At 37.5% G+C, this 15,432-nt stretch overlaps 1 protein-coding gene across 1 annotated transcript in view; it reads left to right on the top strand.

Moving 5' to 3' along the window:
• Positions 1 to 2,022: 2,022 nt before the first annotated feature.
• dtx4b (deltex 4, E3 ubiquitin ligase b) overlaps positions 2,023 to 15,432 on the top strand; it is a 35,463-nt gene continuing 22,053 nt past the window's right edge. The window contains exons 1-2 of the mRNA XM_079811602.1: positions 2,023 to 2,374; positions 2,581 to 2,795. Of these exons, the coding sequence (XP_079667728.1) occupies positions 2,373 to 2,374; positions 2,581 to 2,795 (217 nt within the window). The 5' untranslated portion in view covers positions 2,023 to 2,372. The remainder of the gene's footprint in view (positions 2,375 to 2,580; positions 2,796 to 15,432) is intronic.

Genomic DNA, 15,432 nt, shown 5'->3' with positions numbered 1-15,432 from the left:
TACCATGATCTTCACTTTAGAATGAATTATACATTATGCATTTTTCACATTAATTATGAACCTGTATATAGTTCCTTGTAGTTTTTTGGGAGGTTTGGAAAAAAAAGAAAGAAAAAAGAGTAGTATATGTATAATAGTAGTTACTGATTAAAGCACTACTTACTAATGTATTAATCGGTTTCTTGTTAGGTGTTAGTAGTTACTAGAGTGTTAATACTGCATTACTCACTTGTTCCGGAGTAGTTATTCATTAATGATGGAACAGTATTCTAAAGTGTTACCGACTTCATTTAACTTGTTTAAGACTTTTGCGAGGATACTCAACAAAACTGGGCATAATTGTGTGTGTTTTTGATGATGCGTGTGTGCATGAAAACATAGTAGTGGACTAAAAGTTGACAGAAATATAAAAACTCAAATAAAGTACAGATTCTCCCAAAAAATACTGTAAGTTTTGCCTCTCGCCATATCTGTTTGAAACATGCATTTGCAGTTATTTGCAGAATTATCGTCTTTACGTGGGTTGTGCACATGTGGCTCCTCAGCGCATTAATCTAATGTTTTGAGAAGTGTGTGGCTGTCAGTCATTCACCGCACAGGTGTGGATACTGCACTTCGGAATCACATATTTGACATTTTGGAAGAATGCCCAAAATAAGAATTTTAACCGGAATCTGAACATGTCAGCCTCTTTTGTTCTGACCAACTGAGAAAAAATAAATGGCACTACCAACAGTTATTGACTTTATTGATTTTTTTATGTTAACAACAGTATTGCACTCCTTAAATTCATAGAGATCCACATTACCACCAGAGAAATGACTTATTACTTATAATAAATTACTTATAATAAATATAATTAGAATAAGACACACTCAAGTGAAATCATTAACAACAAAATTCATCTTTACGCAACAGAGGTGATACAGAAGATGAATCCGAATTGGTAAATTACAAAATGCATAAATAATGTTGAGGATAATGCTTGAAAAAAAAAGTTTGTTAAAGCAATATCATGTTTGCAGTCATGCTCAAATTTGTGAAGACAGCTCTCTTGCTCTTGTGATATTGGTTAATTATATCACATGCATAAATCCAGATCTCATTCAATAAGTTTTTGCAACAATATTTTGAATTTTGTGAGTATTGTATTAATCTTTGGTGACATTTTTGACACATTCCCTAATTAATTTCTGAATCGACACACTAAATCAAAGAAATAAGTTATTGATTGCATCTGAAGCAGTAAGTTTTACATTCAATCACATTAATGATGTAAAAAAATAAATCAGGCAAAGCACTGGCAATTTAGTAATATCCCAGGATTCCCAGCAGTTGTGGTCTTGACAGTCTTGAAACAAAATCCAGAGTCTGAGACCAAGACAGGACCGAGTACAAATGTGGTCGAGACCGAGACGAGACCATAAGACCGTCAAAACATGGTCTCAAGACCGGTCTCGAGTAGGCTACTAGGCTACAAAACTAGGCTAAAGGTAATTTCTCTTTTGATGCGGTTTGATTATAGCTTGTTTCGTTCAGTTGCAACACAAAACCGCCTCTTTTACTTGCCTGCCAAGTATACATGAAAAAACATGACCAACCAAACAGGTTTAGTCTTCTGTGTTGCGTTAAAGTTGGATGTCTGATTCATGACTGAATCGGACTTTGAGTCATATAATTTCAATGAATCAATTGAACCACTTCCCAAAACCGGTCTGACATATTTATTTCACGAATCGAACTGAATCGGTCCGACTGAGAACCGTGGCTGTTTTCTGATTTCGGCTGAATAGAACACTCTCACTCTCATATTATATAAAGACAATAAGGCGGCGTACTATTATTCTACTCGGAATGCAGCACTTCTCTCACGGACTCGTTACACTCGTACATTTTAGAGCATGTAATATATCACGTTGTTGGAATGACGCTCATTTTTAAGCGGTTCAATAAAACGAGCTGTTCGAAAGAACCGATTCGCGGATATGACTCGGACTTTCCAGCACTAGCTCCTCCAGCATTACTCATGCTTATGTGTGATGAATGATGAGGTGGTGGTGTTGGGTGTCACTTTATCAACCCAGTGCGCTGAACACAAAACCGCGAGCTTTTCACCAGAGAACATTTACTTAAAGTCTACATGATTTTCGATAAATTGCACCTCGTGCCGCAAGAAACTATTAAGAAGGAGAAGAATCATAAACTGAGCGACAGTCAACGCCGAATGTGTAGAAGAAGAAAGAAGAATATTGGTCCGTTGACTATTTGTTGACACTCGTAAGGACTTGTTGGGATCGCTTGCGAGTGCGACCAGCCATGGAAGTGATACGGAGGTTTATTTCCTGATGCTGCGATACGCGTTTTCTACATAAATGTGAGTGAGATTTTAAGCTTATATGCAGAGAACCAAAATATACAAGCTCAAAACAAATCCTCGTGTGTTTATTGATGATATCCAGACCAGGCACGAGGCACCACAATTGCCGTGCTTTACATTAGCATTAGCAAACCTGTCTTTCACAAAACCGGCTGTTGAAATCAAGAGCGTAACGTTACTTAGTTTTTCTATTCTACTTGTAGGGACACGATGTTACTGGCCTCCGCCGTGGTCGTCTGGGAATGGCTCAACGAGCACGGGCGCTGGCGGCCGTACAGCCCGACCGTGTCTCACCACATAGAGGAGGTGATAAGAAGCGATCCCCGCGGCGGCAGCGTCGTTCTAGGCCAGGCCGACAGCCGCCTGTCGCCCTACATCATCGATCTACACTCCCTGCATCAGTTCAGACAGGATACCGGTAAGATGAAAATCAGAGGAGCATCATTCGACATGTGGCAAGCCATACTAACATGTATTCCTTATAATGAACTGGTGTCTACTGTCTATTTTAGGTTACTGTTTTATTGTCTTATCTATACTTGTAAGTACGTTAGTCTAATTTGTTGCTAGTATCTTGGAATTAAATGCCTTCATCAAGCATATGGTATACTAGTACTTATTCCTTTGCTGCTAGTCACGATCCAAGCATTGACAAGTGAAATACAATTTTTATTAGTAATATTTTTAAATGTATCAGCCATTATCTAAATTATCCATTCTGAGTAGGCTTTGTAATGTTGATTCAATAAGCAATTACAACTAGTGTAATATTTCTAGTACCATTTGGGAATGGATAGTGTATCATAAACTGGTACTAGCAAAACTGGAATAGGTACTAGTAACTATTGAAATTCCTAGCAGCCAAACCATAAGTGCTAGTACCTAATGAACCATACTGGAATATAATCGAGTGACAATTAGATATAACAGTCAAAATGGACTTACAATGGGATAGTAGTTAGTTGGAACTATTTGGATTGTGAGTAGTAGCAAATTAATGAGCGATAGTTTCTCTTGGTGAAACTAAAGAAGATACTAGTCATTATTGGGTTATTTGCTAGCAATTAAAAAACAAGTAATAGTAACAGATGATTTTATGTAATATTTGATACGTCTTCTTGACACAGTTAAGTGCTTCCCAGGTATGGTTAAAGCAAGTATACTGGGGAAAAAAATGGTTGGTGAATATATAATTTTAACATGTAATATGACTTCAAAGCACATCTATGCTTATAGTAAACAACATTCTGTTTCAGTCTGCATTCAGCGGTTTTGATGGTTGTTCACACCTTTAGCAAATTTTTAACACTCATCTACTTTATGCGTATGCACTCATTTGAGTTTAAACCATCAAAGTGTTACATTGAATTATGTTTACTTTCTACATAGGATGCTGTTGTTTTGGATGGTTATACATTGGTGGCAAAAAAGTATTTGGATATATAAGCCACACTTAAAATGTTTTTGCATTAATTAGCAATGGAATTCATACATTTTTTAAAAATGTTTACAAATACTTTTTCGAGGCCACCGTATGACTGGACAACACAAAGGGAGGGAGGGAGAAAACAGAGGTGCAGAAAAAAAGATATAAAACTACCCTTGTTTTCTTGTAAAATTTCTACAAGCACATTATCAAGGTCTGTTAGTCTAGCCTTGCATATCAGACTGAGGCCCTGGTATGTAAGAGTAAAGTCTGGTTTGTGAAAGGACACTGATTAAAGTGACTCATAGCAAATTATTGCAACAAAACTGCCTATTTATCCCCATGGATAAAATACATCTGTGTTAATCTAGTGCATAAGAAAACTCATAACTGCACAACCCTAATGTGAATAATGGTTTAGAGATACACACCCAGGCAGCTCCCAAAAATGATCTTTTTACTAACACCCAAATCATTTTAAATGCAATTTTTTCTCTGGTAATGTTTTCAAACATCCCTAACGTGAGGTTAGTGATATTCACAACCCTCATCCCTCTGTCAAGACTTGCCCTAAAATGCCCAGACACACATGCTCAGACACACTTACTCAGTGTGGAGAGAACTTCCATGAAGCACTACCTAGGGAAATGAGCACACTTCCAAGTGAAAGAGCGAAACTATAAAGATTGATTGAGAAGAAATTGGGAGCGGTTTTATTGTGCAACAGGCTAGTATGTAGTTTCATCAACTCTGGGCCCCTGGGGTGCTGTCAGTTACTCTGTTTTCCATTGCAGATTGGAGATTAGTATCACACACACACACACACACACACACACACACACACACACACACACACACACACACACACACACACACACACACACACACACACACACACACACACACACACACACACACACACACACACACACACACACACACACACACACACACACACACAGACACAGGCCAGGATTGTGTTTCTTCTTATCCAACGACTCTCACATGGTTAGGCTAAAGAGTTGAGGGAATGTTATAATCTCTTTCAAGCAGACCATTTTGTGAATCATTTTTGTTATCACTCCCTCCTTCCCAGTACCAAAAGTTTGGAATAATTAAGATTTTAAAATGTTTTTGAAAGAAGTCTCTTATACTCACCATGGATGCATTTATTTGATCAAAAATACAGTAAAAACAACAATATTGCGCATAGGGCTGAAACGATTCATCGAGTTACTCGATTAACTCGATTAAAAAAATTCCTCGAGGTAAAAATTCTGCCTCGAAGCCTCGTTAAATTCCTGACGCGCACAATACGCGCAGGGATCTGATTCACACGGACCGCTGTTCAATGTTCAGGAAGCACACCATAGCGCGTGATACATTTTGAATTTAGTTTAGATTCTAGATGCCCAGAATCACTATAGTAACTGCATGTTTTACACAGTTTATGTAAGTTGATTACCGTTCTTATAGCTGCCACACAAACACGCGCGGCGCGCACAAGCCCCGAAGACAGATCGCTTTCTCTTTCGTCCTCATAAAGTTTGTCAAGTAAATGCGTTTAAAGCCTTGCCAGTTTGAACATTGAAGCGATTGTGCACTATTCAAAAACAACAATACAGAAAACTTATCCGTTCAGTGCTCAGATTTTTTCTGTGACATGGAGAGTTGAGCCGTCTTTGACAACGAGCACGCGCCCTGAAGGCAGACCTCTTCACGTGAAGATCGCGCGCGGAGAGCTGCGCAGAAACGCAGTGTCAACGCCGTCCTGTGACTAAAGTAAAGTCACTAAAGTAGCTTAGAAACTCAACTCAACCGTTATAGGCATACATTTGAATACCTTTGAAGTAATTACAAACCACAGCTTCATAATGAATAGATACGGAATGAGTAATTCACACACACAATCACTCTCTCATTAATGCATCCAAATAAATGTAATGTAGGTCTACTACTGTGTTAATGTATCTGTATCTGATGTACAACAAATATAAATCTGTCCCATAGACAATAACTGCTGATAGTGAACCGTTTCCTTCAAGTATTTTAAAATCACAAAGAAATGCACTTTTTGCATTTGTTGGAAAAATTCCAACTTTAATAGTAGAAAATCAGTAACACACACACACACACACGCATGCACCCTCCTCTCTCTCGCGCCAGTCAGACCAATCGTGGCAATGCATCACATATGCTTAAACGTTTATGTAGCCACGCAACAATAATTTCACTGTATACACCGGGACGTGATGTTGTGATGCGATCTTTCGAACGGGTGCTTCACCTAAAATGCACCGCAATGCAAGTGATGCAAGTCAAATGCAGCGTTCTATTAAAAATGAATGTATGTATTTCTGCTGTACCAAACTGCAATGAAGCCTCACGCACGCACGCACACACACACACACACACACACACACACACACACACACACACACACACACACACACACACACACACACACACACACACACACACACACACACACACACACACACACACACACACACACACACACACACACACACACACACACACACACACACACACACAGGTTGCTAGGTTACCATAGCAAATAGGCTCACCCCAGAAATTATATATTATTTGTTAGCAGCCTAATGGTAAATGCTGCAGGTGTAGAAATCTACATAAAATATATTTACTTTAATGTCAGGGCTAGATTACAGCATGAAACCTGTTGTGCATATTAATAAATTAAATTGCTTTTCCTCTTCATTTTCGTTATGCATTATTTGTTTTGGTTGTTTAAAAACATGGGAAACATTTTTATCCGATTAATCGATTAATTGATCGATTAAGTGCTAGATTAATCGATTACAAAAAGAATCGATAGCTGCAGCCCTAATTGCGCAATATAATTACAATTTAAAATAACTGTTTTCAATTTAAAATGTAATTTATTCTTGCGATGGCAAAGCTGAATTTTGCAGAAATTTTATTATGCTGATTTGCTGCTCAAGAAACATTTTTTATTATTATCAGTGTCTGATGCTTTGATGAATAGAACGTTAAAAAGAATAGCATTTATTTGAAATATGAAATCTAATGTCTTTACTGTCACTTTTAATGCATCCTTTCTGAATAAAAGTATTCATTTCTTTTTTAATCTCACACTTACTCCAAACTTTTGAATGGAAGTGTATCATTGTTTCCACAAACATATTAAGCAGCAAAAACTGTTGTCAACACTGATACTAATACGAACTGTTTCTTGAGCATCGAATCAGCATATTATAATGATTTCTGAAGGATCATGTGACACTGAAGACCGGAGTAATGATGCGGAAAGTTCAGCTTTGCCATCACAGGAATACATTGCATTTTAGAGTACTGTATATTAAAATAGAAAATGGTTCTTTGAAATGTTAATTATCACAGATAAATTGGTTACAGTATTTTTACTGTATTTTTCATCAAATAAATGCAACCATGGTGAGCTTGAGAGCCTCATTTTAAAAACATTCAAAAACATAATTTATTTCAAAATTGACCGGTAGTGTATTTGTTGAGCTTACTTTCTACTTGTGTTAAATATGCAAAGATTATCTTCCATCTTCACTGATTTTCAATTGTGAAACCCACTTTATAAATTGTTTAGTCCCTTCTCTTTATCTACACCCCCACCCCCACCATTGATTAATGCTATAAGGAGGCTTTGTGTGCCTCATTTTTACTTAAACCCAATGGGGTATGGGACACCCACCCGTGGTGCGAGGCAACCCCGATCCTATCTGGGGCCCCCTCACAGCTTTATGAATGTAGTACTTTTTTGGTTAAATTTGTCTAGCGCAGACATTTTCTCATAGACTATAAATGCGTTTACACTGAAACCAGAGTCACAGTTAGCAATGAACCATGTGCTAGAATATTGTTTATTAATTTGCACGGGTCACGTTGAGAACGTAATGCGCGCTGATTGACATGACCGAGCAACAGTGTTTCTCTAATGGAGGCTTTTCCAGTCCAGCTGCCTTTCTGTGATGCAAAGGAAAAGTTTTTAATTATCAAGCTTCATTTTCAGATAGCTTCCTTCTCATTTGTTACAGTCAAATGTTTGATGATTGGTTAAAATTTGACCTTTTGTCGCCCACCAGATTTACTTTTTCTAAGTGATATAAATCTAGAAACATGAACAGAATATATTTCAGCACAGAAAGTAATATAAAAGAGAGAAGTAATTAAGAAAGAGCTAAATTGTCCCCCAAAATTGTGCATCCATCGTTGATCCTATTTAATGAAATACTACAGAGGCGGTATAATACACCAGATAAGGTGCGTGTCAGAGGCTTTAATTGAATAATGTTGCATTTATAATTCATTGCATTTATTGTATCTTACAAATTCCTTTTTTTTCTTTTAGAAAAGAACAGGGAATAAAGTTGTTAGTGTGAAAGAGGGAAGGGAAATGAAAATTGGGGCAATGATGGAGGCACAGAGCCAGTAACAATGGAACAGATGGACAGTCTCTGTACACCTGCTGTATAGGGCTTTGTGCCGCTGCAAAGGTCCTGGGATCCTTAACCCAATGTCACAGTTTATGATCTGCTGAAGCGCAGCCTTTTACTCCCACTCACATACTAGCACAAGCTTACAAACTTAAGTGCAGGCAGTATGATTGGCATGTGAAAGTGGACATTGCCATCTGTTGCTGTGGCCGTATTGCTGAGAGGAGTCATAGACTCACAGTATTATCTAGTTTTATCTGGACAGACTATATTGAACTGAAATTGTAGTATTAAATAACAGTTTCAGTGCATCACGATCAATTACTGAGAGATCCTGATGGGATCATTGACTTTACTTAATGACATACATCATGAGAGTTTTTTTGTGTTAGATTACTACAGTACATGTTGAATTTTAAAAAGGTATTTTATTTTTTAAAAATGTATTTTATTTTATTATGGCCAACAACAAAAAAAAAACCTAGCGTTTTTGTAGAAGAATATGACAATTGTCCAATAAAAGTTTATAAAGAAGCGCAGACAGCCATGTTGGGAGACTTATGGGAGTGTCACACCATGTTGCTTGCAGTGCAGGCGGGGTTGAAAAACTTAAATTACATTAATTGGTAGAATAATCAGATTTAGTCACAAAATGTGTCACAATTTATGAAGTAATTATTATTATTGTTTTCTTCAAAATTGTGATGCAAAAAATCAGCACATGCAAATGCACTCCCATTCAAATGTTTGGGGTCAGTAAGTTTTTGAAAGAAATTCATATTTTTATTCAGCAAAGGGTGTATTTAATTGATCAAAAGGGCAGCAAATCAGCATATTATAATTATTTCAGTAGGATCAAATAACTATGGTTACAGTACTTGTGTTTTTATTTTTATTTTAATTGTGGTACTTGTACTCTTCCTTGAGTTGAATAAAAATAAAGTATTCAACTTCACTACATTTACTTTTCACCAAAAGTACAAACTACTTGGACAAAGGTGGACGGGCACTTTTGAAACTCCTGCGGTGGAGCCTTGCGCTTCAGCCAATAACAGACAGGTCTGGAGCAGGTGCCAAACCAATCAAAACTTCCAGTTCAGCTGGCGATGGGGCGTTCAACCCGCGCTTTGACATTCAATCATTGGTGCTCACGTTTTGAAATAGCACCGCTAACGTTTCAATATTTTAGTGTGAGCTATGATTTTAAATTGTAATTTTGGCAGCTTCTGAAATGTCAAAGAAGGATATTACCAGAGCACTGCAGCTGAAGTGAATAGGAAACTCGGCTCATACAAGGGTGCAGTTATTGCATGGACGGAGAAAGAACAACGCAAGTGTCTAAAATGCATGCACACAGTTCAGTTTAATGGCAAAGCTTGCCCTCTGTAACAATGCAGTTAGACTGTTACGGGTGTGCTCAGGCAGGAAGGCAAAGACAGGTAAGTAGAATACTCAAACAATGTTTAATACTCAGAAGACTCAAATATAACAAAGTAGCACACCTTACATAAACGTACACAAACGAGATCGGACAGAGACTGAAGGAATGGGAGGAACTTATATAGTGAACACCAAGAGGATAATGAGAACACACAGCTGACACAGATTAACTAATAATGATGTGAACCAGGAAGACAGACAAGAGGCGGGAAACTTAACAAAGGAACATGTGATAACAGAAAACAACACGACAGAAACACAGATATGTAACATAACGCCCCCCTCCCGATAGGCGCGTCCTCGCGCCGTAGAAGTGCAAATAGTGCGGGAGGGTGGGCACCCTGGAGTCCTGAGGGCGGGAGCACTGGGGTCTGACTGGCTGGGGGGCCTCCAGGGTGGAGCCGTGGGCGGCCATGGCGGGTCAGGGGCCGTGGGCGAAGCAGGAGTCTTTGGGCGCCTGGGCTGAACCAGAGCCCCACCCACATGTCTCCCACCCACAGGTACATAGGTACATTTTATTCCCCATAATTTCTTTGATCAGACCTCTAACTTACCTTTCTTTGCCTTTACCCTTCTAAAAAAAAAAAAAATGATATTACGTTGATTTACTTTTCAAAATTAGTAATAAACAATCCTCTTGGCAACAGGGATATCTTGTATGTTTGCTCAGCATAGTGTCAAACAGCAATTTATGAGAGTAATATCATGTTATTATCATTTATACCTCAGTCATATTTGAAAAACTTTTGTGGTCCCATGTGAGACAGAAAATATATTATTTTATAAAATTCTATGACAGGCTATGTCAATTAGCATGGCATTAAAGATAGCCTATACATCATTCTTATGAAAATATCCAATCTGGTTTGAAATTCACAGATATATCATCGCCATCGTGTGTTTATTGTCTTCATGTCCTCCAGAGGTCGCGTTTGAAGGCTGAATACGTCAAGGATGTCTTATTTAAGAAAAGTAACCATAATAAAATTGACTGTTCTTTCTTTCTTTCATCTAACAGTTACTTTTCTTAAATGAGACTGCCTCCATGAGGTGTGCAGCCTTTAAAGGGGTCATGAATTGAGAAATCAACTTTTCATTCAGTCTTTGATGTATAAAAGTTGATTGTGTATAAACATATATCAATATATATGCTACATAAGCTTCATTTGGATTCGGATTCCTTTATTTGAGGTGTTGTTGGTTCATTGTGCTACGATTCGTGATCAGACTCGGACATGTATAGGCCAGGGCTTGCAAAGCCCAACGTCCCGGGGCTATGTGTTTTCCAGACGGGCTACTAAAACAGCCCGTCGGCTGACCAGTGATACATCTTAAATAGTGAAATAACATTCCTTTCTTGATGTGCGTTGTTCACTCTCTTGACTTGATATTTGAAGGAAAATACAATCGCGGAAGTTTTAATCATGCTGATTTGTCTGACTCTACAGTGAGGCTTGTGTGTGTGTGTGTGTGTGTGTGTTAGTGATGCACGGTTCATTGTTATATCCACCGAACGGGCGAGCCAAGTAATAAAAAATAACATTTCAATTAATTGCGGGTGGATGAGCGATATACCATTGTGTTTGTTTGATAAAGACATTTTGCGAGCCCTGTGGGTGAATCATTCCGGTTGCCGTTTTCCCACACACTTTCAAAACAATTCCTCACATGTACTCAGGAGGGAGCCGAAGCTCATTGTAATATGCAAAGCTTATCCAATCATAGCAGTGGGCGTTTACATCCAAGTCTTCAGTGTGGCACGCCCATAAAAACCAAGTGTTCCGTCATAAGTTGACCTCAGACAACAGTATAAATAAAAAAAAAGCCAGTTCATGACCCCTTTAAATGCGACCTCCGCTTTAGAAATGAGGCTGTGAATCTCTCATTTGTGGATGTTCTGTGCGAGGGCGCCCTCTGGCTTCCAGTATGAATGAAACAGAAATTACATCAGAGTTTTTAACGCTCCGTATTGCTCACATCACCTCATTTTGGGTAAAATAGAAAAATTAAAATACTAAAGTACTTTGTCACATAGTTTTTCAGAAAACTACTTATTTACTTATTTAATTTTTAGGGGTGTGATATTTAAATGCTGATTGTTTTCAGCCGCCACATTTATTTTGTACGATTGGATAGGCGCATACAAATGTTTTTTGAATCACACATGAACCCTGCAAGGTTATTATAGTTTTGCATTTTTCATTAGTTTTTATTTTTATTTCGTTTTGACTTTTTGTTTTCAAATTCAGTTTATTTTTAATTCATTTTTAAAGTGGGTTTGCTAGTTTAGTTTAGTTTTTAGTTTTTGAAAATGCTTAGTTTTAGTTTAGTTTTTATTAGTTTTAGTGTTAGTTTTAGTCTTTTTTTGTAATTTGGGTTATTTGTCAGGGGCAAGATTCAAAAAGGTCAGAAAAAGTATTGTGTAATAATAACTCCACAAAAATATCGTACAATTTTAGAAAATATTAATTCAAAAATAAAACCAGTACATAAAATGTACATATGGGCACAAATATGTAAACAGTCTCAACCCTCCGCAGTAAGTGCAAAATGTGTAAGTGATGTGGCCCAATAAAAAACCTAAACAGCCAACAGACTAAAGAAGACATACATGAACCGCATGTATTCAACCCATTTTTGAGCTAAAATACAAATATATAGCTAAACCTAAACCTAAATTTAGGTAAACCTATACAAATATCACAGCTGTACAATTTTCACACCCTATACTAAATTTATCCTATACAATAGCCTATTCATCTGGATTGAAGCAGCAAACATTCAGTGTAAGAGTAAACAAATGACATAACATTATTTAATATTTGAATCACAGCTTATATAGTGTTTTGACATCGACAACCAAAGTGCATTTTACCTCAAACTTGCGACTAGTTAGCAATCTTTTCTCGGGTCGACATAAATACACTGACAAAATTATATTCAGAATTAAAAATATTTTTATACCACTTTTTAATGTGTGATTGTGTAAAGATGTTCACGAGATACCAACCTTTTGCGAACTTGCTTTCAACAACGAACACTCGTTCTCATGGAGACGCGGTGTGCACGGAGGGGAGGGGCTGTGTGTGTGTGTGTGTGTGTGTGCGCACTGTATGTGAGAGAGACACGTGAGTGAGAGACGCAGGGAAAGGAAATGCAGCTGAACATTATTTGCTCTATGAAAGACATTGAGAAAGACGAAAACTAAGGACATTTAATCTATAATTTTATTTTATTTTAGTTCGTTTTGCCAAACACACATTACAGTTTTATAGTTTTTTTGTAAGGCCTCATTTTTATTTTTATTTCAGTTAACGACAATGTTTTTTCGTTCGTTTTCATTAACGATTATAACCTTGGAACCCTGTCGTAAGATGATTTCTGCGCTCGGATCTGCACTCGTTGATAAATGAGGCCCATTGTAACATGTCTCCTATAATACCAGTTGGGTGTCTTTGATGTAGAGTATTGTTCTGAAAGTGGAAGGCTACTGATGGTCAAATGAAAGTTAAGGGCCCGATATACTTCAAGCGAAATCAAATAACAAACTGGTGTGACATAATTTTGAACAAAATCATTTTTTTTTTTTGAGTTTGAAACAGCTTGCCAAAAAAATTTTCTGTAAAAGTTTGCTTCCCCAACTGGTAAACACCTTTGAACTACCATTGGTCTGTGGCGATTGCGCAATAAGTAGGCATGCTCTGGGGCTCCACCTTCTTTGACATTAGTCTGCCGAGGTCTGACATTTGCAAGTAAAAACATGAACACTGGAGAGCTAAAGGATCATGTGGCACTGAAGACTAGAGTAATGGCTGCTAAAAATTCAGCTTTGCCATCACAGGAATAAGGGGCTTTCGCACCGGAGGAACCTTTTCACAGTTCCTAGAATTATTGGCGGAAGTACGTTAGCACGGCAGGAACTAGGAACACATTTAGTTCTAGGAACTCTCCTTTTGGGGGAACTAAATTAGCTCTTGCTTCAGTGTAGGGCCTAACCCAGCACAGTAGGAACTACCAGTTACGTAAGTGAATGCTGATTGGCCGAATGCACGTGAAACACCAGCACCCGCCATTTTTAAAAAGCCATCTACACACACAGATTATAGCCTATATATAAACTCCATAAACTAAGTCCACAAAGATTGAAAACAGTGATAGATTGGACCTCTCAACCTTTATGCTAAAGAGAAAATCCAATACAACTCTGAGGGGACAAGGCGAAACATGATTATGTATTTCTGCTAAGCTAGCGACATTGCACATCAGCCACACGGCAAACACAAATACTTTTTCATATACTGTCTGTTTTTTTTGTAACAGTTCTATCCAATAACATATTAGACAGGACTGGTAAACAATCATAATGAAGACAGAGAATGTGAGTGCTGTGTGCTCAGGCTCTGTTGTCCTCAGCGTCGTCAAAATAAAGGTCCACTGCGCTATCAAAATAAAAGTCACAACAACAAGCCCTGCTTAAGTTATTTCAGAGTTCCTACTGATGGTGCCAGTACCTTTAGTTCTCTGGGAACCACCCTGGTGGCTAGTTCCAGTAATGAAGTTCCCACAAAGCCCCTATCCTATACATTACATTATAAATATATTTTAATTTCTAATTATATTATTATATTCAGTGGTTCCTGAACAGACCACATTTTCTAAAAGCAGCCCCTGATATAATATCAGTGTCCCTGCCTTCAGACATACACTATATGCTACTCACTAGGGATGCCACAATTCTCAATATAATATTGAACCCTTCGGTATGGCATTCACGGTTCAATATACGCGCTTGTGAATTGCGTTTTTTTTTCGGTTTCACATTTAATTAATTATTTTTCTACAAATTCTATCATTTGCCTCCATCCCAATACTGAACAACGCGAAATACATTCACATCACACGTTAGTGGTAGAGTTATACTCACGGAACACTATAGTTATTCACAATCATGAAAGTTCATTATTTGCATGCGTTTTAAAGCCTTGCCGGTTTCATGCGCTTTTCAGAGCGCGCGCACTAAAAGCCTGTCAAACACGTGATTACTGGACTAAGTAGTCGTCTTACTGCGCTAATACTGTCAAATACACACAAGGTTAACATAAACACAGTCAGTTATGTCTAAAGTGAAAGTAAAATCGCAATCGTGTCTGTAGATTAGATGCACGCAGGTCTTAAATTGACAACAGGGCAGTAGTGAACACGCTGTCCTTAAAGGGACAGTTCACCTATAAAATGATGTCATTATTTACTCACTCTAATATTGTTCCAAACCTGTATTCATTTCTCGATGACAGAATTTTCATTTTTGAGTGAAATATCCCTTTAATGTTAATACAACAACAAAAGACAAAGAGAAAATCACTCACTGCTCTTGACTGAAAAACTAATACAGTAGCTAAGAATCAGTGGATATTTTATAGTGAAGTCTATGTAGTGTTTAATTTTTACATTAATTCATTCAATTTCATACTTAAATGCTGCTGTACAGCTCTGAACTGCCAGTGTAAATCTTTATATATATTTATTTTATATTATCCAATACACTAGGAATGTGTACAAGGTTTTTTTTAAAGTAAAGTTTTAAGTTAAAGTAAGGTTTTTCAATTCTTTTAAGTAAAATAAAGAAAGAGTATTGCAATAAAAAATAGTCTTTTTTTTCTCTTTAACCTCTTGCTGTTCTTGTCGCCTAAGAATAGAATAACAAAAAATGTATGTGACAA

Source organism: Gobio gobio, assembly GCF_949357685.1.
Source record: "Gobio gobio genome assembly, chromosome: 3".
In the NCBI taxonomy this organism is placed as follows: Eukaryota; Metazoa; Chordata; class Actinopteri; order Cypriniformes; family Gobionidae; genus Gobio; species Gobio gobio.
The sequence above is the reverse complement of the archived record's forward strand: the minus strand, read 5'-3'. Positions and strand labels throughout refer to the sequence as shown.